This window comes from Sylvia atricapilla, chromosome 1, assembly GCF_009819655.1.
Source record: "Sylvia atricapilla isolate bSylAtr1 chromosome 1, bSylAtr1.pri, whole genome shotgun sequence".
Taxonomy (NCBI): Eukaryota; Metazoa; Chordata; class Aves; order Passeriformes; family Sylviidae; genus Sylvia; species Sylvia atricapilla.
In genome coordinates, this window is record NC_089140.1 from 150,343,278 (window position 1) to 150,370,329 (window position 27,052).

Consider the following 27,052-nt stretch of genomic DNA (forward strand, 5'->3'; position numbering starts at 1 on the left):
CTGTCCAACCCTATCCAGAGGATTATTCAACGGAGGCCAGCCCTGCTGCAGTCCAGATAAACAGGGAAAGGTGAGTGGCATTGATGCCTTGGGAAGGCTGACCTGGGACAGACACTGGACAGAGCCAGAGGATAAAGTAGATATTTACTGGAAGGCCTTTAGGGTGCACCTTGGGGAGGAGAAGAGCCTGGCCAGGGTTATGCCCAAGGTGGACCCAAAATGATCACAAAATGGTCACAAGGTCTCACACTTTGATAAGTTTTCATCCATTTGCATATTGGGGTTTAATTGTCCAGTTACAGCTTTGGGTTGTGAGGTCTCATCCTTCTTGTTCCTGCCTTCAGCCCACTGTTGTTTGTGCTTTTGGGCTTCAAAATTGTCCTTGGACTTCAGCAGAAAAAGGATTTGTTTTGTGTCCCTACTCTGTGAAGAGAGCTGACTGACACTATGAGGCTCAGAACTCACCCCTGGGCAGCACAGAATCTGAAATACATGAAAGCTAAAACTTAAAGCATCAGTATAAAACACATGATAGAATCACAGAATGATTTGACTTAAAAGATACCTTAAATATTATCTTGTTCTAACCCTCTGCCACGGCACACCTTCCACTAGACCAAGTGGGTCAGAGACCCTTTCAACCTAGCCTTGGACACTTCCAGGGGTGGGGCAGTCACAGCTTCTCTGGGAAACCTGACCAGTGATCCACTGACCATGACCTTCAAATTGTTGCCTACAAGGCAATTAAGGATAATGCCACCATACAATTTCAGCAGCTGGGGTGGTTTGCAATAAAGCTTTGTTAGACTTAGCAGAAACACAATGATGACAAGGCATACCCCGAAGGTGAACAAAGAGATGGGAGGTTCCTTGGGAAGTGAATGGGAAGTGGAATAGATTCAGGAACACCCCAGGGTACCCTTCCTTCATGGGCTTTGCTCTGTACTGACACAAAACTCTGGGTCTTAGCAATTGCCTGAAAGAAACACAGCCAAGAGAAGATTTCCCAATCCATCAGGAACCAATAAGAAAATAATTGTACACATTCCCATAACAGCCTCCTCTGAGTTTACTTAGGAATCTCAACCAAATGAGAGGCTTTGCAGGCCACATTCAACTGATCAGAGATATTAAAGCTGTTACATTCAGGTATTTGGGGACTGTTCTCAAGATGTGTTCATTTTCTGCAGATGTCCCAGCTGGGGCACATAACTCGGGAGGGTTTAGTTAAGGCTCCAGTTGAATGATTTCCCAGCTCAGTTTGCAGTCTGGCAACAGACTCCTGGCTGTGCCATCCAGGCAGTCAGACTGGAGGAGGATGTGCTGATGGGCCCTCTTGACACGTTTATTTAGATGACAAACCAGCCTTCAGGTCAGAAAGGCAACAAAGTGGACTTGATTTCACAGGAAACAAAACAAAACAAAAACAAACCACAAAACCAAAAAAAAAACCCAAAAAAACCCACAAAAACCAAACACAAAACTGAAAAACCCTCCCCATACTCCAAAGCTTCCAAAATAAGCAACCCATTTGCATTCATGCAAATATCTTTTCCTTTGAAGGAAGTTTATAGTTATTGCTACCATCACTAGGCAACAAGAGAAAATGTGGCACTTCAGTGAATGGCAGCATCACTCAAGGACTGAACACATTGGCCCATCAAGAAGTTCCTCCTGAGAGAAGGAAACTAGCAGCTGCCACGTTTTTACCTCTTCTTCCAGGTCTCTGGGCTCCAGCCTGACAGATACCAGGCAGAGATGTTTGCTAAGTGAGGGAGCACTGACTTTAGATCATGTTAAGAATCTTTTTCATCCAGTTATTTTTACATACAAAAAGTCCACACTTCAAGAGTGAAGTGAAAGCTAAGTAGAACCAATATCTAAGTCTGGATAAGCATTGGTCTAAAAACAAAATCTGAGGAAGTCTTAAGCTTGACACAGTAGGACATTGACCTGCTCTGGGGAGGTCACCAAGTTAATTACAGGGATGGAGCACCTCTCCTAAGAGGAAAGGCTGATCCAATTGGAACTGTTCAAACAGGAAAAGAGAAGGGTTTTTGGTGACCTAACTGTGGCCTTCAAGTACCTGAAAGGAGCCTGCAAGAAAGATGGAGAGAGATCTACAAGTGACAGGACAGGAGGGAAAGGATTAAAAGTAAAATAGAGTAGGTTTAGTAGGAAGAAATTCTTCCCTGTGAGGGTGGGAAGGCCCTGGAACAAGTTTCCCAGAGAAGCCTCATCCCTGGAAGTGCCCAAGGCCAGCCTGGGTGTGGCTTGGAGCAACCTGGGATAGTGGAAATTGTCCCTGCCAGTGGAAGCAGGGTTGGAAGTGTTCAATCTTTAAGGTCCCTTCCAACCCAAACTGTCCTATAATTCCATGATTCTTTCAGCCAATGAAATTTTCTGTGCAAAGATAGATTTGTGTACATTCATTCTGGACAAAGTGGTAGAGAACTGGTAAATTCCTTCCTGTGTTGCTGCTCTTGAAGTATTAAAATAGGTGGCCACTGTGTGAACTTGGGATCTTTTCCCATTTTAAGGAGCTGGGAAGGTTACAGATACACAACACTTGTTTCCAAAACTACTCAAAAGAGTCAGAAATGTGATGCTTTTAAAAGTGTAAAGTGTTTCCAGAACAATGTGGGTCTTTTCTTGTGGCTTTGTGAAATGCAATGGAGCTGTAAACAGTGACAGAATTAGAGCAGTTTAGATAACGGATGTAAATTTTGAGTGTTATTCTGGCATAACTGTTAAGGTTCCATACACAGGTAGCACAAAGAAACAGCTTTTCTAAAACACAGGTGATTTCCTTTTGCCATGGGAAAAAAAAAAAAAAAAAGAGCACTGACTCCTATTCAGGTCAACTTTATTCTCACTTACAAGACAAACAGAAGCCTACAAATTGGACAAACATGCACTTGCTTTCATCAGGTTCCAATACAAACATTGGTAGTTGTGCTGTTGACACTTTCTTCAGAGGAAGTGAGGATTAAAGATTCTCTTCTCCCTAACAGCAGTCACAAAACTGATTGCATGGAAGTTTGGATCCATATCCCAGTACCATCAATCAAAGCACAAGCTCACACATATCAAATAGAAATGCTCAGTGTGAAATTCTGGGAATGTTTCAGACTGTTGTGGAACCTACAGTTCAGCTGAGTGGCCATCTATGAGTATGGAAAGGAGTGATTGTTGCTGTTGGAATCACCTCCAAATAATTTACTTCTCACAGTGCCAAGCCTTTACTCCTTGGGAGCTTTGGCTTCCGAATCCTTCTGCTGCCATGACAGTAAAATTTAGTGGAGATGAACCTCTGCTGGAGATCTTGCCATCTGTACATCAGATCCCCAAAGCTGTCCCCAGTGCATGCCAGAACCTTCTGGAATATTTCTGCCCTGTGTTGTCTTTCCAGCTGATGCTGGGGTGGTTGAAATCCTCCATGAGGATCAGAGCCTGAAAACGTGAGGCTGCTCCTGTCTGTCTGTCTGTCTGTAGAAGCCCTCATCCACTCTGCCTGTCCTCCTTTTAATCCTGACTCATAAACTTTCCATCAGCTTCTCATCCAACCCCAGGCAGCATCCCAAGCACTCCAGCTGCTCTCTCTATAAAGGGGAACTCTTCCTCCTCATTTTCCTACCCTGCCCTTCCTAAAAGAGCCTGCTTCCCTCCTAGGCTCATCACATCTCCATGATCCCAGTCAAACTGCAGCCCTGCAACCTCACACAGATCTCTAAATCCTCAGGTTTATTCAGTATTGTGTGCATTTAGCACCCCAGAACGTCCAGTTCCTGGAGAGGATTTGGGATATTTGTCCATGATGGTGGTGCCTGGCAGGCACTTCCCTCCTCACTTCCAGGTCTGAAGGTGACCCTGCTCACACCTCATTTTGGTGACTTTGGGAACCCTTCCTGCCACACCACCCCATGTACTTCTTTCAGCAATCCTGTCCTCTGCTCCCACAGGACTGCAGGTCACACCCTCCCTCCCCCACCATTACCAAATGTCTCCTTATCTGGTGGATCCCATCTCTCCAAAGCAGCTGCAAATCCCCAAACAGGGTCCCACTGAACCCCAAACCATGTCAGCAACACCAACCCTACAGCCAATTATTGTTTTCTCCTATTAGTGTCCTCCTCCTTGCCCCCTTTCCCCTCACCACAGCCCACATGATGAAGCTGCACTGGAGATGCTTTTGCCAAGAGCTCCTGCAGGATTGTGTTGGGAAGACTCTGCTGATTCTCAGCTGGTCCATTGGCTCGTTTTGCTTTTAAAGTTTTGGTTTTTTGGGCTCACTGATATGGCAATGCACCAATTAATATTTGTATCCAAAGGATGCCATGGCCAGGACCTTGGGCCTAGAGTTTGTGTGCAGAAGATGTACAATAACACAGATATCCTCTCCCAAGTCTGCATTCTATTTCGTCCCTGCATGACAGAAATTGCTCTCTCCCCTAGGGAGTGTTATCAAAGTGTTTATTAAGGAGTTGGCCCACGTGCCAGAAAAACGCCTTTTAGATTCTTGTAAGAAGCAAGGGTTACTCTGCCTGTGCCACGCAGATAAACAAAAGATTAACAGTGGGATCCTTCAGCAATTGTTTGGGAAGATACCTTGATTGCCTGTCAGGATTAAAAGATAGTCCTTAAAAAACCTGTTAAAAATCTGCTGGAGTGTAAGAGGCAGAAGAAGAACAACAAAAAACCCACAAAAACCTTATGCTGGCTCAAAGACAAAATGTCCTACTTAGTCTAACAGCTTCTCACAGGGCAGTTAATACTGGGATGGCTTCTATGCATGGGCAAAGTCTTAAAATAATAAATATTGCCTTAAGAAAAGGAGTTGTGAGGATCTTGAAGCTAGCTGATGTATGTTGTCATGTCCCTCAAGGCATTAGCATCTGATGTGCTTTTAGAGATGAATCAGGCTCCAAAGTTATCCATGTACAAAAATAAGCTTTCAAACCAGCATCAAGAGGGGAAAGGGAAAAAAAAAAAAAAAAAAAAAAAAAAAAAAAGGAAGAAAAAAAAAAGAAAATATACTAAGAAACTGAATTTAAATATATATATATATATTTACCACCCCTTTGAACCTGAGTGGTGCTTCTCAGAGGGGTGTAGATCACTCATTTCAGTGTGATAGGAAGTATCTTATGGTAATGGAAATTTGCAGAGATATGAACCTGACAAAGAAATCCAGAGCTATTAATAAGCAGCAGAGAAGAATTTCTGCTTTTAAAATCTGTATGTGGCTGTCTCAGGACTTGTTCCTGCTACCAGGAGCACCAGTGAGAACTCCAGCTGAGCCTCCAGGTGAGAAATATCCCCACAAATCCTGCTGCTCTGGATTCAGGTCGCTCAAGCAGCCTTTAAGGCTATTAACTCCCAAATTTGGAAGTGGGCAGCTGTTTCAGAAGTCCCACATATTATTATTGTGCATACAAAAACCAAGAGATAGAGAAAAAAAGTCTGATTTTCCTTCGCATGATCAGAAAAGAGTGGTGACAAAGACAAAGCTCAGAGAGAACTGATCTAAAGTCTCTTATCTCTCCGTTCATGAGAAGTGGTGGCTCTCAGTGGTGGGCTGCTCCTAAAGATAAGACCAGGATTTTCTCTGCTCTCTTTTCCCAGTTTTCTCCACCCAATTTTTTCCTAGCTATTGGGAGCTGGAGAACAAGAGGAGATCAACTAACGGGCAGAAAATTCAAACTTTATATGAGCTTGATGTCAAGCTTCTGTAAATTTAATTAGGCATGCCCTGTTATGTGGAATGAAAATTCTATTTGGAAACAAAAAGCTGGTTAATTTTCTCTATTTTCATCAATAATCAGCATAATAATTGCCACTACCATTGTTTTTTTTTAATTACAGTTCCAGGTAGAAAGGAAGAACTGGATCCCTTTCCAGCTAATGTTATATATCCTCCAGCTTCCTTTTTTGCAGTCAGAAGGGAATGGATTCATCTCTCTGTGAATTCTATTTTATGCTAAATATACCAGCAAACTGTCCATAACACAAGAACCTTATTGCACAGGGCAGCTTGTCAGATCCAAACATCTCTGGATGCACAAAATGCTCAAAACACAGGGAAAATAACCACAGCATCAACAAAGGGCTGCTCGTGAGGGACAAGATCACGTTGGAACTGCAGAAGAGGGTAATAAAGGCCATAATTTTCATGTGACACCTACCTATTGTGTCTCCTTGCTCGTGCACCATGGAGGCCAGGTCTTTGATGATCTGGTTCACATCCAACATGTCACTCTGAAAAGACAGAAATCCTGACATCAACGAGGAATTGAAAATATCCAAGCACAAAAAGCACATTCCACAGTTCCAGTCTGGCAAAAGAAAAACACAAACCCAGAAATCTTCATCGGTGTAGAAGTAAAAGGGGAAGTTATAAGGCTCCCATAGTAAAAAAATTCCCTCAGAGCCATGGTTTGCTGGATCTAAGTCAGCCAGCTGACTCAAGCTTTGTGAGAGGAACAAGTGGAATGATCAGATTTTATGGCTGCTTTTCAGAATAGTGGAGGACTAAGAAAAAACAACAATAAAAACAACAGTGGCAAACCCTTCTCTTTCTAAAAAAGTTATTGGTGACGCAGGCCATTCATCCCAGACTGTTTTCTCCTACACAGAGAAAGGCCATCTCTCAGCACAGCATCCATCTGATGCTATTCATAAACTGATGAAGATACAATCAAAAACTCCCTGAATTTGAAATTACCTTATTGGTAGGGCAATATGGAAAGAGCTGTTTGATGAACAGATTCATTTTTATGTTTTCAAGTGGTTAAAAAAAAAAAAAGTAACTACATCCAGCTCTGAAATTTTCTCTGTGAAAACACAGCAAATTACCCATGAGTTTGTTTCCTTCATTTCTGAGCATTTACCGTATAAAACAGCAAATGTGAGCATATGTTGACATCATATGACACTGTCTCTTGTAAAAAGAATTAATTTAGCAATAATAGACATAATAATATAGACGCTGCTAAATGCACTACCAATAAGGCGGCATTACCAGAGCAGAAAAAAAGACATTAAAAAAGGATGTACATTTTTTTTCCAGCTGTACAAGTCAGATAACGACAGAAACACTGAAATGGGAAGGAAACTCTGGAAATTATTTAGCCAAACAGCCCTTCTCAGAGCAGACAAATAAAGCACGGTGCTCAAGGCCAGGGATTTTTCTGCCTCCAAGGATGAAGATTCCACAGACTGTAAGTCCATGGCACCCATCAGATCTGCTCTTCCACTTCCCTCTATAAGTAGACAGGGGACTGAAAATATAATGAAGAGTTCATAGGTTGAGACGAGGACCAGGAGATGTCAACCTCCAAATATCATCATGGGCAAAACCAGACAGATCTTAATCAAATTTATCACTAGCAAAATCAGAGCAGGATAATGAGAAGTTTCAGAGCTGTCTGGACACAATCCTGTGCTCGTGCTCTGGGATGGCTTGAGCAGGGAGGTGGGACCAGATGACCCCTTTGTGCTCCCTTCCAGCCCACTCTGGGATTCCTTGTTCATCCCAAAAGATCCAATTGCCTCCACCACATTTTTATAAAGAACTCCATTTCCCTACTAGCAAATTTAGAAAATGGTGCAAAAATTAATCCATGTCCTCCTACTGAAGTTTGCTGTGAGAATGTAACTGGCATAACACTTCAACACGTAATGCAATAGAACTGCATCAATTTAAAATGAGGTCTGGGAGTCCCACTGTGAGTGCTAGAATAGACCAAATTGTTGAATAACTGAAGATGGAGGAAAAGTGAAAGATTGAAAAAGCTGTGAGAAATCATAATAAAGCAAAAAAAACACTCCTCTGATCTAAGATGGGGTAATGCACCACAAAATGAACTTCATTCCCTCACTTGTCAAGCATAATGAAGCTTTAATTATGGATGATATTATTCCTAACTTGTAAATCCTGCAGAATATTTTGCAAAACAATGAAATTTAGGTAAGTTGAGATGGTACTTGGGCATTGTGTTAGTAAATCATTGCTGGGGAATGAGGAGAAATTAGTGGTGAATATTTTTTTGTGTATATGTAGGGAATATTTTTGAGGTTTTTGTAAAAATATTTTAATGGAGAAAGTTGAAATTTAGCAAACTATGAAAAACTGGGAATTAACTTTAGTGTCTTGTTCTGCTCTTGTTTAACAGCTTTGCAAAAGATGATTAAGGAAAATATAAACAAGCAAACAAACAAATAATACTAAAAAAGCCCAGAATGCTAATTTGTCTCTCTTGGCTAAATTGTCACTGATATAATTTTTTGTTTCTGTTCCTTGCAATATAAACACAATCCTTTCTACTCTTCAATCTGGTCTATTTTGTTGTGCTTCTTTTTCAGCACTTTAAGTGAAGGTGGCTTAAAACTCACAAATATATTTTTGCACGTAGATTTGGTTAAACAGAGTTTACAGCAATATATTGAATTACACATGCCCCCTCCCAACCCAAGCATTTCTGCTGGAATAAAACAAATCATACACTGACTTCTTAGAGGACCCTTCTCAGGTAATTGAGGCATAAGGAGCTGGGTTGTTTGTGTCTGATCCCAGATATTACATGAGTCAGGGAAGAATGAGAAAGAAAATCCAACATTGTGTGCGAACGGCGCTGGTTCAGCTTTGCCATTTGTATTCAGGTACTTGAAACCAACCATCTGCAGCTGCAGAGTATAGATCCTTTCCATAATGTTGCAATAACACTTAAAATTACTGTTTAGCAAATATGCATCAGTGAGAGCCAGCGCTGGGTTGTGAGGAAGGAAAAACTGCCACTACTGCACTTCAGGAAAAACAAACAGGGGTGAGTTATAAAGCACAGAGCACAAGCACAATCTGACCTGAAGCAAGAAATCTGCTGAATAATTTAACCTGGCAATGGGAAGTTTCGAAGTCCTTGATATATGTAAGGAAAACAAAGGGAGAAATAGAAGAAAGAAAAACACCCAGAAATAAAGACCTTCCAAAATGGAATATACCTTGGAGCTACTCTCCTGCTCCTTCATGCCAGGTCTGCTCCACCCCCAAGTACCTCTGAACTTGCCAGGCACCAGAGTTTTCTAGGAAAATCAGACTGCCTTTGGTTTCCCATGTTTGCACACCCTTTGCAGAATCCACAATGAAATACAGCTCCTCATAAATCTCTGACACCACAGAACCCAGGAGTGCAGCAGCCACCACCACTCCCAAAATTCTGTCTCCCTGCCAGCTAACCAGGCTGGGGCTCCCTGGGTTTTAATTAACACCAGCCTTTCCTATCTGGCAGCAGTTCATCGACTACATTCTGCATGAAGAGGGAGACAGGTTTAAACTGTTCCATATAAATCTTTTTTTTTTTTTTTTTTTTTTTTTTTTTTTTTTTTTTTTCCCCTGAAAAAAAAAAAAATAGGGAAATCCATTAATCCATTGTTCAGATTAATAAACAAGATTTAATATCACCTATTTTGGAACAAAAAGAATTAAACCAGTTAACAATAAAATGAAATGACAATAGCTAAAGATGGCCAAAAAAAAGGAGAGAAGTGATAGATGAGAAAAACAGAGATGCAAAAGAATTTCAGGCCCTTAAGTTCTAGAGGATTAGCTCTCACTAGGGAAAATTAGTTTGGGAAGTTCTTAGCAGAAAGTACTAGGTTAAAATGGCAGGACTATTTGAGTCACTTAACCTGACTCAATAAGTAAATAATGCCACTGCATAGTACTGAGATTTTGGGAAAATAATTAAATTTCCATGTCTGACACAAGAATGGTTGGAAATCGGATTTTGCAGATAAACCAGAAATTTCAATTTTCCAATTTTTGCATTAATGAGATAAAGATTTCAACATTTTTGAAATTAATTTGTGAGCAAGTTGGGTGATAAAACCCAGATGTTGTCACCAATGTGGGAACAACAAATCCCAGCAGCCCATTTCACCACAGAATGAGAATTACTGAAGTGTTTCCAAGACAGCAAATAAGCAAACCTCTTCTCTCTTCCTCTCTGATGCTTTGTGGGGTGAAGATTGATTCACACTGAAAACTTCCCACATAACCCTGCCCTTAACAATATCCTAAGGACACTGCTGTATTCCAGACATGGGAATGGCATCAAATAAACCAGAGAGGGGAACATGCTCTGCTCAGAAGGACAAAGAACAAATCTGTGCAGTCAACAGCTCCTCTCTCACATGGAGCCAGATCCCAGCCTCCTCTATCAGTGTCAGCTCAGGTCCTTGAGGGAAGAGTCACACTCATTTCTAGGAATGTTTGCCTTAGGTTTGTATAAAAATGGGATCAAAAGTATCAGTGGTCTATCCTATTTGGCACATGTGCTTTTGTGTTTACTCACAAACCAGCCATCCATTTTTTTAAAGGACTATAAATTAGCATTTAAATTAATTGCAGCCTCAATATTCAGGAGCTGCTGAATTTTTACAAGCGAGGTCACATTCTGAGCTGTCATCGACTGTGCAGCAAGCAGCCAAGAGAGCTATAAAATAAACCTCAAGGAGATCCTGAAAGATGTCCTATAAGGCCTATTTCTGCACATGGAAGCACTCCAAAACACAATAAAGCAAAACAAACCCCTTGTGCTTGTTATCTTTGGGGGAAAAAATAAAGAAACAAGGAAAAAAAAAAAAAAAAAAAAAACAACAACCAACAGTTCTTTGTAGTGTCTGTCATGTTTTACCAAAGGGATGCTGAGATGTTCCTTGTGTGTTGTCCTGTCTGCAACAGCCATGGGGCATCTCCTACCCTGTGGTCCACCATGTATGGACATGGAAAGACAAATCAGAGCATGGTGTTTGTCTGTCCTCATTCCTCTCTGAGAGACAGGGGAAGGAAAGGAAAAGGAAAAAAAAAATAATATAAAACCTGAGCAAGCTTCTGATGCAAGATAGGCAGAAACTAAATCTTGCTGCAACAGCCTTTCAACAAATATTTTTCTCTTGTCTATGGCTGGGGAGAAAAAAAATGACATTCAATAAATCAACCTGATTCAGCCTAAGCAACAAAAGACCAGCAGAAAATTGTTTGGAGGGCAGAAGCCATCCAGAACAGCAATTACAGACTGAGTTAGGTCTCCTCTGGGACTCAGCAACAGCCAGAGTGTGGAGTTTCTCTCTCCCTCTCTTGCCTGTGCACATTCCCGCACTCTTTTGCTGTCTTAGAGGTCTGTGTCATCTCAGGGAGTGTAGAACTGTGCTGCACAATTAAAGCAGTCATGCTGAGCTCTGGGATGCCAGCCCAGCACCCACCTGGGGACAGCAGCTCAGGAAACAGCAGAAAGGGGGTTCCTGCCTATCAAACCCAAATGGAGAGGCTCTGGGAGGGGAGACAGCTGAGGCCACAGCAGAGGGCACCTCAACAGGGATGAGTACAGAGATCCTGCAAGCTCCCAGCTGGTGTTTTATTCATTCTGCCCTTGGCTGGATGTCACACGGCCCATCAAAGCCCCTCCTCAGCTGGACAGAGGAATGGGAATATAACAAAAGGCTTTTGAGGTGAGATAAGGACAGGGAGAGGTCAGTCATCAGTTACTGTTATGGGCAAAATAGACTTGATTTGGGTAAATCAGTTTCATTTGATACCAATCAAAATCAGAGTAGGATAATGAAAAATAAAATCAAGTCTTCTTGATCAACACTTCTCCACAACCTTCCTTTTTTCCTGGACTTCACTTCACTTCCATGTTCTCTCCCTCCTCCTCTGCTGGGGCACAGGGGAATAGGGAATGGGGGCTGTGGTCAGTTTATCACTCGTTTCTTTCTCCTCACACTCTTCCCCAGCTCCATCGTGGGGGCCCTCTCAAGGCAGACACAAACTCCTCTAACCTGGGTCCTTCCCATGGGCTGCAGTTCTTCAAGTGGATCCCCCATGGGGTCACAAATCCTGCCAGTTGTATCATCAGGGAATCAGAATCACGGAATCACAGAATGGTTTGGGTTGGAAGGAACCTTGAGGATCATCTTGTACCAACATCCTGCCATGGGCAGGGACACCTTCCCCTACTCCAGGTTGCTCCAAGCCCCATCCAACCTGGCCTAGGGGCAACGATTCCAGGGATGGAGAAGCCACAGCTTCTCTGGGAAACCTGTGCAAGGGCCTCAGCACCCTCACAGAGAAGAATTTCTTCTAATATCTGATCTAAATGTGCCTTTTACTGGTTTAAAATCATTTCCCCTTGTCAGGGTTGTCTATGGGAAATACAATGACACAAACATAGGAAGAGCTGGCTTGCACTTTTAAAAAACCATTTGGATGTGGAAATAGAAGATGTGTTACTGGAGGAGGTCATCAGTAGTTCTGTTTCTGTGTAGATATTGTCACTTTATATTTGGGAAATATAATAAAGCATCAAAGCTCACATAAAGCATTCTTTTTACCAACTTTGATTCTGATCTTCAAATTAATTAACACCCCAAATTTCATTTAAATTCATCAGTTTGTAAAGGTCTGTGAATTCCCGTGTGCATGTACATGTGGGTATTTATACAGGTATTTATACACGTGTATCTTCATGTACCACAAACACTCCCACCTGTATAAACAGCCACCCTATATAGACAGACACTAATGATTTTAAGATTAACTTGCCCTGAACATACACCAGGTGTTAAATGAACATTTGAGTCTTAGCAGATTGCAGAGGTATAAACACAGCCTATTTCTGTCTACAGTAGCAGAAAACAGACCTTAAATCTCAGGCTTCTTTTTCCTGGCTAAACGCTCCAGTGTAAAATAAGCATGAAAACTGATATGACGGGATAACAGGCAAGTAAACAAAAAATAAAAGAAATTTTTTTTTGCCTTGCTTAGTTTAGAAAAATAAATATCTGTTGATTCCATTTTGTCTTCAAGTCTGTGATAGTTTTGATATCAGGTAGAGCAGGAATGATGTGAGGCAGGAATGGGTCACATCAGAAAACGGAGATGCAACAGTTGTGTCATCATGGAATCAGAATCATAAAGTCACAGAATGGTTTAGGTTTGAAGGGACCTTAAAGATCACCCAACCCAGTTCCAACCCCTGCCATGTGCAGGAACACCTTCCACTGGACCAGGTTCTCCAAGCTCCATCCAACGTGGCCTTGAACACTCCAGAACTGGAATCAGTGCTCCAGGTGGGGCTTCACAAGAGTGGAGAAGAGGGACAGAAGGGTGTGGAGAACAAAAGAATTATGCTACAAATTCGAGGGGCAGAGCAAATGGAGAATGTTTCAAAAATCACCCATGATGGAGAAGAGCATGTGAATTTGCGTATTTTGCAGTGCCCTGCCCTTCCTTAATCTCCACCATTCTCCTCTTCCATCAGACAAGAGTGAAAGAGGAAGGGAGATTCAAGAAGTAAGGAAATGAAGAGGGAAGTGACTTCATTCCTCGCCAGAGTGAACATCAGCTCTGCTCTCCAAATAGGAATGTGCTGCAATTTTATTTCTCATTATGGAATGTCTGATGTCCTTGTAGGTCCTGTAAGTAGCACAGCTGGAAGAAGACTCTGGGATGTTACAATGCATATTTGGAAGCAATAACTCGGAGTAACCTGATCCATGACAGTGGAGTTGGAACTGGGTGATCTTTGAGGTCCCAAACCAGTCTACGACTCTATGATTTATTTTCTCACAGTTGCAAATGAAAGTTTCTGCACCCACACTACAAATCCAAACTTTTGCTCTCCTACAGCCGAGTTGCTACCTACTTTACCACTAAAGAAAGATTAATATCCTTGCTTTTCTAACAAACCCTTGGGCTGGATATGAAAGAGACTCATGGACCAGAAATATTGCTTCAGTTTTCTGATATGCTAGAAGGGTTTTTGTGGGATTTTCTGCCTTCTCACCTTTCCCAGCTCCTTGGAGTTGAATTAAGGAGTTCCTTCTGAGTTAATTCACGTATGTATATAGGCTAATCAAATGGCACAAAAGTAATTACATGAAGGACCCGAAATGAAGAGAGATAATGAAGTGCCTGACATTGTGGCCTTTGTGGACCAGGAATGAAAATATTCAGTGAAGATGAAGGTTCTCCCAGTAGAAGATATCCATTTGTATTTCAAATATGGATTGTAGCTTAGGGTTTGTGAAATTTGCTGGCCTGACATCCCCAAATCAAAAATTAAATACAATACAAAAGGTAAACATAAAAGCCACACAAACCAGAGCAAAATTATCCACCAAAAATAATCCACAGCCTTGTGCAAGAAAAGGCTTTTATATAATGAGCAGCAGATCCCTTTTCTTTCTGCAAGAGCTGGGCAATAACCACAGCAACTTGATGCAATTGTCAGGGACTATTTCATGTGGTGGGTACCTGTCCAACAGGAACTATTTGTCTGCATTGCACATTTATTTTGCTCTCCAACAGCTCCAAGGAGCCACTGGTCTCTACAGTAGTAAACTGCAGAAAGTGAGATATACAAGTTCTTACAGCTACCTATGAAAAAAAAGTTATTATTTTTTTATATGCAATAAAAATGTTTGTTGGGGACACTTAGTCTTTTTAAAATAAGAAAATAAAATGCATTTAATATTTACAGCTTCACTTTCTTGCAGCTGCTCAGAAGTACCAAGTCACCAAAGATACGGAAATCCGTCACTAAACTCCAAACTCAGTTTGTTCCAGGCTGACTTTTCCTTTAGCATCTCCTGCTTCCTGCCCCAGGCTGCAATGTATAAACTAATAGCAGAAGTGAGGGAAGTAGTTGTAATCTATCACCCTGACTGATAGCAGCCCCAGGAAAGGCAGTTTATTGCAGGTGGTATGTTATCTTCAAAAATAGAAACTGTGCAAAGATTATGACAAAAACTTCAACACTTTCTACACTTTGTTTGCAGCACTATTAATTCTCCACTCTGGATTTATTTCCACGAGGGTCATGCAGCCAGGAAAAAAATACAATGGAGGAATTAATTTTCTTTTTAGGAGTGTTCTGGGAAGCCAAGCAATTAGAGCAATCTTAAGATGTCATGCATTATCAATTGCTGCTCAATTCTTTTACTTAAATAAAATACTGATTGCAGGGTCTGATCTGAAGCTATCAACAGAGTGATTCATTTAGATGCACTATTTATTCTTGACAAATTAAAAAAGAACATCTAACTTTCACTGAAAAGAAAAAGACAAAGGGACAAGGGAAATACAGCACCTTTTTACAACTCACTGCTATGCTGCCAATCCTCTGTTTAGAAATGGCTGAGGCTGCTGTACCCTGTACAGAGTTTGGAGACAACTCAGTCCTAATTACAAATGGAGTTCATGGGCTTGATGCAAGAGAGGAAGGGAGCCACAATCTCTTACAGAGGTCACTGAAGGTCAGAATCATAAAATCACTGAAGGGTTTGGGCTGGAAGAGACCTTACAGACCACCTGGTTCAAACATCCTGCACCTGGCCCAGGATAATCAGAGTCCAGTCCAGCCTGACCCTGAGTGCCTCCATGGATGGAGCATCCACAGCTTCTCTGGACAACTTCTTGCAGTCCCTCACTTCCTCTTGTAGGAAGGAATTTCCTCCTAATATGTAAAACTAAACCTACTCTCCTTCAGCTCAAAGCCATCACCTCTTGTCCTGTCCCTCCATCCCTTGTCCCAAAGTTCCTCTCCAGCTCTCTTGGACCCACTTTAGGCACTGGAAGGGGCTCTGAGCTCTCCCTGGAGCCTTTTCTTCCCCACGCTGGACACCCCCAGCTCTCCCAGCCTGGCTCCAGAGCAGAGGTTCTCCAGCCCTTTGATCAGCTTAGAGGCCTCTTCTGGACTTGTTTGGAGAGGTCAATATCTCTCTTGTGTTGAGGGTCCCAGAGCTCCAGGTGGGGGTCTCTCAATGGGAGAGATCTTGTTCTCTTTCTTCAGTGGACTGAAGAGGCACAGCCAAAAGAAGGGGTATGGCTGTTCAGGCCATCAAGTGCTCCACAGAGCCCCAGCTCCCTGAGTAATTCCATTCCAAGGTTCACCCTCTCCTCAAAGGTACAAATTGGGCAACAAGAATTAAAATTAAACCTCTCTCTGCCCTACATTTCCCTGTGGATTTCAAAGCCAAATGCTGTGGTCTTTGTAGGGTCTTCAGATTTTGGCTCTGTGGACTGCAGACTTCGCTGTTGACACTTTTCTTACATATTTTCAGTCAATAATGCAGGTTACCTAAAAGGCAAAACTGCTGAGTTAAGGTGTCTGAGGGCAAGTTAATTACAACTGCAGCTAAAAGGCTCAGAAAAAAAAGGTTGATGGGTATCACCTCCTGCAAGTTGACTCTCCCAAACACCCTTACATGGTTTTATTCTCCATTCTATACACAAGAGACTATTTTAAAAATATCCATTACATCCAAAATGATTCATCTCATTGTTCAAGGATTTTTTTTTTTAATGTTTAATTTATTTCTCTCTGTCTTTAGTTACTACTTGGTAATTTGTTACTACCTTCAACCTTAATATTTTAAATTATTCTTCCCTTTTCTCAATGCTATTACACATCAAGTATTTCTACACAGTCATCATGGCTCAACTAATCACTGCTGCACTTTCTGAGCCTGCAATTGGTAAATTCCTGTAATCTCTCTTCATAAATTATACTTAATACTTCTTCCTCATTTATTTCCTTCTGGATCACCTCCAAATTTCTAATAGAAAAAGCAGGCCAAAATGCTCTCATTTCTCACACACCTTCTTATCATATAAAAGGTGCCAACGTCTAAGCCAGACACTAAAGGCTGTGTGACAGTTCACTTTATTTTCCAATTGTCTATGCTCAGTACCGAGTTAAAAATTTCCAATTTCTGGGTAAAAGTATCCAACAGGTCCAGTGGCACAGCTTCTTTAGTTGGATCACTCACCAGTTGTGTCAGGAATTTATCTTCTAAACGCTCCAGGGACATCCTGGACCATTTCCTCTTTGCTGTGTTGTATTTCCAGCAGACACTTGGTTAAATTGAATTCCTCCATGGGAATAAAGGCCAGCGATCATGAGGCTTCTCCCAGGTACTTTTAGAGCAATTTATCCATCTCTTCATCCTGGCTGGGTGGTCTATAACAGACTCCCACCAGGATATCTGCTTTGCTGGCCTTCCCAATTATCTAAATGCTCAGCCCTATTGACACAAGGGTGACCCAATGCCTCCCCTCTTACTGTCCCTTCTGAAGAGTTTACAGTGACTCATCGCAGCACTCTGGTTATGTGAGTTGATGCCTTAAGTTTTAGCTTTCATGTATTTCAGATTCTGTGCTGCCCAGGGGTGAGTTCTGAGCCTCACAGTGTCAGTCAGCTCGCATCACAGAGTGAGTAGACAAAACAAATCCTTTTCCTGCTGGAGACCAAGGACAATGGTTACAAGTTTTCAGCCCCAATTACACAAACAAGGGTGGACTGAAGGGAGAAACAGGAAGAATGGGACCTCACAACCTGAAGCTGTAATTGGACAATTAAACCCCAATATGCAAATGGACCAAAACTTATAAAAGTGTAAGGCCTCATGATGGGTTGTCCATTTTGTGTCCATTTTGTGACCATTTTGTGACCGTTCTAAGTCCACCTTGGGTGTAGCCCTGGTCAGGCCCCTTGTCCTCCTCAAGGTATACCCTTAAAGGCCTTTCAATAAATACCTACTTTATTCTCTAGCTCTGTTCAGTCTCTGTTCCAGGTCAGCCTTCCCGAGGCATCAGAGTCATCCCACCCCATTTCCAATCCCAGTTTTCCAGTGGCTCAGTGACTTCTAGCTCCTCCTGTTTGTTGCTCATGCTCATGTGGGCATTGGAGCTCTTGTTTGCAGAAACAGTACAATACCAGCTGGTGTCTGCCATCCCAAATCCAGAAATCTTGCGTTTGTTCTCAGATCAAAATTGTGGATTGCATTTCCATCCAGTAATTAAAATTACGGGTCTGAACCACAAGCAGCTCACTCTCTGATCAAAGGAGATATAATTCAAACAATTAATCACTCATTTTACTTTGACAGTTTTGCTTATGTGTCACTGGCAGATGGAGGCAATGCTCTCAGAGAACAAAGTCTGGGTCATTTTAATCTCTAGAGGAAGGAGGAATTATTTATAGTGTAGAGTTGGTGAATTATATGTTGATGTCTTCTACATTTACTGCTCAGCAATTTGTCCTGGCTCACTTCAGAGTCAATGGGGAGCCGACACTGGAATTGTGGAGCTCAGATTAAGGCTTAGGTATTTTCAAACTGTCTGGGACTCATGAATACTAAGGTGAAATTTTTAGAGAAATAATGAGACAACCTCAGAGCTGTAAACTGAAAATTCATGGGAGATCAGAAGAGAGAAAAGAGAGTGTCTGAGCAGTGCAAAATCCAAAAGTCTGGGAATTAGAGGCCAGATATCTTAATGCCAGCCCAGTGCAGCCCCAGTTGTACAGATGATGGGGGAAATAATCCAAGGTATGATTTGTTGTTGCACAAAACACAGCAGGAGAATGAGCAGCAACAAGTCTGCATTTGTCAAAAGTTACCTGGTACCTCTCTAGGACAAGGCAACATCTGAGGAGGGGGAAAAGCAGCAGATGACAAACACACAAGTAGAGCAAACAAAGTCTAGATGAAAATACTGTAAAACTGGCTGGGAAATCATACTTTAAAACTATTTGTTCATCAGTAAATTCTCTTTGGTGATGGACTGGAAGCATGTATGAAAAGGATTTCACCATCACTATGTCCAACAAGGACAAATAAAAGGTTGTGTTCCCTGATTGGGACAATTCCCAGAATCTGAAGAGACAGGGAGATGGAATGGCAGCAGCCTTGCAGAGAAGGAGGTAGGAATAACTGGTGGATGAAAAATTGACATGAGCTGGCCAAGTGCACTTGAAGCCCAGAAAGCCACACTTGTACCAGAGCTGCATTAAAACCAGAGTGAGTAGCAAGTGAGGGAGGGGATTTTATGATACTCTGAGTTCATACGGTTTTCCTGGATCCAGGACTAACCAGTATTTTTCAGGAATGGTTTAGGTGATGGCATAGAAAGGACAGCTCATAAATAAGATGGTGCAGTGAAGCTCAGAAATCTTCAGAGCCTGTCAGAAGATATGATTAGAATTCAAAGGGATCTTGTTAGAATAGGGTAATGCTCCAAGGAAAAAGGGTGAAACCAAATAAAGAAAATAATAAGTCCTACAGTGTCCTGGGTTGTAGTTTAGGATGTATTCTATCACCATCTTCAGTTAATGGCCCATCAATGCCTTGTGCATGACTCATAAAGAACTCCCTACGGGTGTTATCTCTCTTTAATGGGCCATCAAGGACCTCCTGTATGACTCATCATCCCATTGTGAGATGCTCCGCCCACGGGGAGGAGCCAAGAATTCTCACCTGGATATAAGCTGGGATTTGGGACAGTACAGGCAGTGCTCACCCACTGGATTCCCAGAGGAACAGAGCTATCAGACTTTTCTATGGGATCACTGCTTCAGGAAGACCACCTCACCTGGACTTCTTTCATCACCCTGCTCAGGTTGTATTCTGACTCTGTCAGTTGTTTTTCTTTTTGTATTGTTGCATTTATTTTATTTTTTTTCCTTTTCTCTTCACTAAATTTTATTTCTGACTTAGAGCCCCTCACTTGGTTTGTTTTCAAACCACAACATACAGTTAGACATAAAGAATGGTTGTAGGCAACTTCCTGAGCAGAAATCCTCAAAAAGGAAATAAACAAACAAGCAAAGGTGCTGAGGGGTGCTGGGGACAAAGCTAACACTTGTGAGATAAAATATTGTGTCCAATTTTGAGCAACAAATCTCAGGGGGACCACCTGGAGACAGCTCAGAGAAAAGCCATGGGAATGATCAAAAGTGTTAGAAACATAGCCTGATAGAAAAAATAGGAATTAGTGTAGTTTTCAATGTAGAAAAAGCAGGATGTGTGGGGTTAGAGGGGTGGGCGAGACACAACAGATGTGATAATGCTTTTCTGACAAGTGGAACTGTTGCAAATAGGAAGGGAATAACCTGTTCTCCATATTCCCCTGCCATATGACAGAAATTCATGGACTGGAACTGCAACAGGAGACATCTGTATAAGAAGTTAATGATTCGGGTTGTTGATCCTGTCTTAGAGCTGAGAAAAGGATTTGATGTTGTTTAAAGATTGCTCTTAACTCCACTTGTCTAATATTCAATGCAATCAATACAAACCTGGAAATCAGAAAGAGAGAGGGACTGTTTCAAAATGCAGCAACAAACTTCCCATCAGCTCCAGTCACTAAACTGATTAAATCATGCACCTCTCCCTCAGCCTTCCCCAGTTAAGACAAATTTGGCAAAACTCTGCTCTGTTAAACATCCTCGTCCACAAAAAAAACCACAAAAGGTGAAGCTCAATAAGCTTTCACCAACTTATCAATAGCCACAAAGACACTTTCTGCCATTAAACTGCAGCAGATAACAATCAGACAGCATCTCCCCTTCAGCAAGGAACAATGGTATCTGCAGCAGGGAATCCTGACAACAGTGTGCCATCTATCAGCTGTGTGTGACAACAAGCCGCAGCCAGCCCCTGTCCCAAGGGCTGCATTTAGAAACCATCTACATCTACAGTGACAGAGCAGAAACTCCTGCGCTTCTAAACCCACCAGTCACTCAGCAGAGAAGTGAGTTATCCTGCCTTCCTTCCTACCTGCATTGCCTCCTCCCCAAGGAAATGATAATTGAGGAGAAGTTGGATTCAGTTCTACAGTTTTAAGAAAGTTTTAAGCATTTATATTCAATAGTTCTCAGCTTGTGCTCCTGAGTTCAGATTAGCTTTCAATGGGCTATTGTGGTTTTCTTTTGATTTGCAAATGAGGTAAATGAGAGTCTAGACCTGAAGAGGGGATGGCTCATCTCATTCCCAGCCACACACTGGTGTCTCTGGCTCAAAGGATGAAGCACTATAAAAGCTGGATGGATCTAGGGGGTGGGGTGAGAACTGGAGGAACTGGGGAGCTGCTTTCAGACTGAGCATGCCCTGAAGAAGCTGCTGTTTACTGTTAACACTGCAGGTAATTAATTGCTTTTTCCATTCAAGGAATTGCAGATTGGCAAAATAAGTATTTTTCCAGCACAGAGGACTTTAGACTACAGCTATCATACCTCATTTTATGATTTGTCATAGAGTATGATACAGAATTGTAGAATACTTGAGGCTGGAAAAACCTTCAAGGCCATCAAGTTCAATCTTTGACCAAATACCACCACATCCCCAAAACCATATAATGAAATGCCATGTCTACTCATTTTTTGAACACTTCCAGGGATGGTGACTCCATCACTTCCCTGGAAAGCTTGTTCCAATGTCTGATCACTCTTTCATTGAAGAATTGGTTCCTAATATCCAACCTGAAGCTCCCCTAGTACAACTTCAGGGCATATATACTTGAACATATATATTTGAATTTTTTATTAATACTCAGTAATAGCAGAATACTTTAATCAGGAACAATGCTGAAAAGTCACGGAAGTAGTTCAAACACTTCTAAAAGCAAAAGGAAACAGACACTTCGGGGTTTTTTGTCTAGTGACAATAAGTTTTCACTGTTTGATGATTATTTGGCATAAATTGATGGGTTTTCCTCTCTGTCCAGCCCTTACCAACCACAACTGCAGCACTCCTTTAGTTGGTAATATGAGGAGGCAATTTAGAGCAGAAACGGAATAAAATTTCAGTTATCATAACCAAAATCAAAAAAGCACAGAATCACAGAACATCCTGAGTTGGAAGGGACCCATCAGAATCATCAAATCCAACTCCTGGCCCTGGACAGGACAGCCCCGAGAGTCACAACATGTGCCTGAGAGCCTTGGCCAAAGGCTTCTTGATCCATTAAATTTGGGCCACCATCATGTCCAGACAGCCTCAGCTCAGCAGAAAACTGAACTAACATCCCTTTGCATATTTTGCCCATGAAAGACCCCAAGCCATGCCTGTAGAGTAGCTCCTGCCTTTGCAAAGTGTGAAACACCAGAACCATCCCCCCCCTTCCTCAGCATCATCACACCCTGCCACATTTTGATTTATTGGGCTCTCAGAATGGTATATTACAGGAGAGTGTTTCTGCCCTGATTCCCACCCTTACACGTGCACTGAACCCTCACCTCTGTCTAAAGTCTGAAACCTCTTTGTTTAGGTTTGTATCTCTTCATTGAGTTCTTTTTTTTTTTTTTTTTTTTTTTAGCAGAAAATAGATTGCCATAAATTTTGCCCTTTCGAGAGTTTAGTGACAGAGTGGAGTTGCCCTCAGTCACATCTGTTTATCCTGGTAAGCACATTTATAAAGTGATTTCCCATCCTCGTTATTCTGTCAATGGCATTTCACACTGCAGCTACTTTAATGCAGCATTTTATCACTTGTCCTGGGGGCTGCTGACAGCTGCCAATTTCAAGGCTTCATTCCAATCTTAATTTTCTTCTTTTCCTTTTCTTTGCCCTCACTCCCTTTCCCTATCTTCTCCTTTATTTCCAGAAGAAAGGGGAGTTAGATGAGTGCAGCGAACACCGAGGATTTCCTCTCCCCTTTAACACACAGACATTATAATCCCATAATAATCCCATAATGTGAAGTCTGTTAGTGAGGAAAAGTTAAAATTCAGGAGAGTGCTGCTGCATTTCACTTAACTATTGGACTTTTCATCTTTTTATCTGAAAAAATTCTCCATTAATGCTCCGGGGATAAAATTTCCCTGAAATTGGACTGTTCATGTCCCAGGGAAGTACTTTGTGTTCTTGATTGCTGTGATACTCCTGCCATCCAGAATTACCTAAATCACACCAGAATAGGCTACAATCCAGGTCAAAGCACAGGAGGACAGAAATTTTACCCAAGGAATGCTTTTTAGACCTCCTTGAAACAGTTCCCTTCCTGTAACAGCACCTGTATCTCACAAAACCATAGAATCATTTAGGATGGAAAAGACCTTTCAGAACATTGAGTCCAACCATTAACCCAGCACTGCCAAGGCCAACACTAACTCACGTCCCCAAGTGCCACATCAACACATTTTTTAACACCTCCAGGAACAGTGACACAACCACTTCCCTGTTCCAGCACTTGACAACCCCTTTGTGAAGGATTTTTTTTTTCTTAATATCTTATCTAAACCTCCCCTGGCACAGCTTGAGGCCGTTTCTGTTGCAGTGCATTTCCACATCCAGGCAAATTATTCTATTTAAGGAAAAAAAGTTTAATTTTACCTTTGACCATCGTAAGAAACCAAGCAAGATAGTTCTGAGCCCTCTGGATGAGCATTGGCCCAGGGCCAGCACAGGGGCACTGGTTGGGCTTTGGAAATGTTTTGCAACATCTGTACCTGCTTCTATTTGCAGCAGGCCAAGTTGTCTCTCCTAAAACATTAAGTATTTGTGAAGGTGCACAAAGGAGCTCAAGTGCTTTTTAAGATGTCTTTTTGTTTTGTTTCTGTATCATTTATTTTGTTTATTTTTATTATAACTTTTGCTTTACAGAACACACTGAAAGAGCCATCTCACACAATTGTTTTAAGCCATTTCTCTGCAAGGGCTGGCCCCTCAGAGGTGATGGAACTTCGTGGGGTTTATTACATCTGACCCCAAGCAAGATTCCATCACATTTCCTCTTGTTCCCTTGTTACTTTGGAGAAGAGACTGACCTCCACACTGGTCTATCCATGACCATCCAAAGGAATTTTTCATTGTCTCAGGCTGAGCTTGCTTATGCCTTAATGGTAATTCCTACTTTGCCCAGTGTTCCATCAAGGAGAATTTTACACAGCAAGAAAACTTCACAGGAGCCTGTTCCAGTGCCCAACCACCCTCTGGGTGCAGAACCTTTTGTTAACATCCATCCTAAACCTCCCCTGACACAACTTCAGGCCATTCCCTCGGGTCCTGTCACTGTCACCACAGACCAGAGATCAGTGCCTGCCCCTGCTCTTCCCTCATAAGGAAATTTTAACTGCAGTGAGATCTGTCCTCAGTCTCTTCTTCTCCAGGCAGAACAGACCAAGCTGCCTGAGCCCTGACTCACATGGCTTCCCCTCTAGAATAAAAATAATGCTCTGCCAGCACCAGAAATGTTGGCCTGGTTCGAGATACTGTCACTGGTTTGCAAGATCATATCAAAGCTGGTTCATATCATTGTTCTCCAAGACCAAAAGAAAAATTTCTTCTTGTCACGGGCCAACCATTCTCTTACTCACATTGTCACTTAGTTTTACAAAATAGTAAAACCAATTTTCTTCTTCTGATCTGCAATTAACATGAGTTCCAATTACCAGGATTTTCTTCCAATAGAATCGATTTTTTCCCCCTTTTTCTTGATAGAATGCATAGTCACGTTGGTGAAAAAGGGCAATGTGCCAGAATATTACTTAGATAACTCTGGCATGCTTAAATGGAAGAGTTTTCATCTATGCAATTAAAAATGCACATCAAAATCAGGACATTGTTTTTCTTTAATTTCATTATCCAGACTGATGGCTTATAAATGCATTCTCATGGCATCATCAGTCTGTGATTATCAAGAGAACTGAATCACGGAGTCACCCTAGAAGTCACCCTAGAAACCATCTGGTTATGCCATACTCCGAAGAGGAGGCAGAAAACAAGTAGGTCAAGAATTGTCTCTGAAAAACAAATACTTGTTATTTCCTTGAAAATTTCCAGGGGTGCCCCATCCCTGGAACTGTTCACAGTCAGGTTGGACAGGGCTCTGGGTAACCTGGTCTAGTGAGTGGCATTCTTCTGTGTGGCACAGGTGGTTGGAATTAAGTGATCTTTAACATCTCTTCTAACCCAAATTTTTCAATTATTCTCTGATTTTTATGATTCTCTAGATGCAAGTTCAAATTAAAATAAATCAAAAAAACAGGTGACAAAAAATTTTCTCCACTCAGAGACAAAGGGAGGGAGTTCTCTTAAGACATCAGGGTGACAGAATCTGGGATGCATCACTGCCACTCAAAGAAAAAGAAAAAAAAAACCACAAAATTATATTTTGTCCAAAGAGTCTGGTGAAGAAGAAGCCTACAGGTATCACTGATTATGGATGCATGTTTGAGATAAACAACGGGAGATTCTATACAGTACATGAAGAGAAAGAAGCTGATCATGGATCAGCTCATGATAGAACAGATGTCTAAAATCATAGTGGATGAACTGTGCTCTAAAAGTGTGTGTTCATAGATTATTTTAAAACCTTAAGGTCAAGCAGGGGCATCTACACCCTGGAAACCTCCAGTTATGGGAAAAACACCTTGCTCTGAGTGACAAGAAATCCTAATAACCTGCAGAATCCCCCAGACTTGCTAACAGGAACATTTAATCCCTGTTTAGGAACAAGCCCTGTTGCACATTGCCAATTACAAAAAACTGAGCTTTACAAAAAGTCTTGGCTGTTTGAATGATGAATAGAGTAATAAAACCTTACACACCGTGGTAAAATGGCTAAAACAGAACAAAACAACAAAGCACATGCAAGGCTGTGACAGCCTGGTCCTTGTAAGGAAAATCACAGCTCACTTAGCCCTCACAATTCTTTAAATAAGTCAATAGCTTAGTGGAAATGAAAAAGAAAGTGCAAACCAGTTGCTTTAAATTTTTTTCAGATTATAGAAGTCTGTGATGTTGTCACTCCTCAGGTGACTACAGAAAGTAACTACCATGGAGAGAGGTACAGAGCAATGTCAAATGCAAAAGCAGGTCAGGAGAAAGAGGAAAGAAAGAAGAAAGAAAAAGTAATAAAAACCAAACAAAAACTCGACCCAAAATTAAAAGTAGGTCAGTTTTCATCCTGACAAAAGGTTAACAGCCAGCTTCCTCTAGGCATTTTGCTGGATCCCACATTGTTAAATATAAGTGATCCAGGAAGGTGATTCACTGGTGCAGAGAGGGGAAAAAAAAATCCCAAAAAGAAGACCAAACACATCTCAATCTGTCATCATGATAATCCTGCAAATTCCATGTTAACATGAAAACTCTATTCAGAAGCACAAGACTGTAACCTTTGGTGAGCTCCCTTGGGACAGGACTTGGATACAGAGCTATCTACAAACCTGGGACCACTTAAACAGTCTCACCTGGAGACTACACGGGTGAAGGAGGCACAATTATTCAAGGACATAGGGTTTACAGGTAGAGCCAAAATCTCCAGGCAAGTCTTGAGACCGGAAGATGGAAAAGCCCACCAGGAAAAATGGACCATGGAGCTGAGTCAGGCTGCCTGGTGAGAAGAAGAGCATCCCCAAAACCTAGGGAGGACTTGGCTAAATGTTACCGGGTCTGAAAACACCCTGAGAAATGACCGAATCCAGCCAGACTGAATTTGGTCAACTGAGTTTGGACCTTGTACAATGTGCCAGCTGGATGTTAATGCCAGGCTGCATCCAGAGCAATGCCCAGTGTTCAGGGCAATGAGAGGACATGTCCTGGTTTGTAGTATAGGATGCATTCTATCACCATCTTCATGAACTGATGAAGCCAATTGTTGGAGCAGTGCTCTTCCCCGACCCCCTCCCTCTGGGGTGCCTTCTGTTAATGGCCCCTCAATGCCTTGCCATGACTCACAGATAACTCCCTCCGGGGCTATCTCTCTTTAATGGGCCATCAAGGACCCCCTGTATGACTCATCATCCCATTGTGAGATGCTCTGCCCAGGGGGAAGAGCCAAGCATTCTCACCTACATATAAGCTGGGATTTGAGACAGTACAGGCAGCCCTCACCCACTGGATTCCCAGAGGACCAGAACTACCAGACCTTTCTGTGGGATCACTGCTTCAGGAAGACCACCTCACCTGGACTTCTTCCATCACCCTGATCGCTGTATTCTGACTCTGTCAGTGGTCTCTTTGTATTATTGCTTTGTATTATTGCATTTATTTTGCTTTATCTTTTTTCCCTTTTCTTCTCATTAAATTGTATTTCTGACTAGGAGCCTCTCACTCGTTTTACTTTCAAACCACAACAGGACATCATCTGGAATGGATGGAATAATGAACAGCATGGACTTGGTACACAAAAGTTGTAGAAGGCAACAACTCCTGGGGGCAATCACAAGGCAGAACCAGACTGTATTTCTGTAGTCAGGCTCGTCAAGAC

At 41.9% G+C, this 27,052-nt stretch overlaps 1 protein-coding gene across 2 annotated transcripts in view; it reads right to left on the reverse strand.

Annotated features, from left to right (window-relative positions):
- Positions 1-27,052, reverse strand: part of TSNARE1 (t-SNARE domain containing 1) — a 356,889-nt gene that overhangs the window by 173,916 nt on the left and 155,921 nt on the right. For both annotated transcript variants that reach the window (XM_066336834.1, XM_066336823.1), the window contains exon 8: positions 6,186-6,258. In XM_066336834.1, the coding sequence (XP_066192931.1) occupies positions 6,186-6,258 (73 nt within the window). The remainder of the gene's footprint in view (positions 1-6,185; positions 6,259-27,052) is intronic.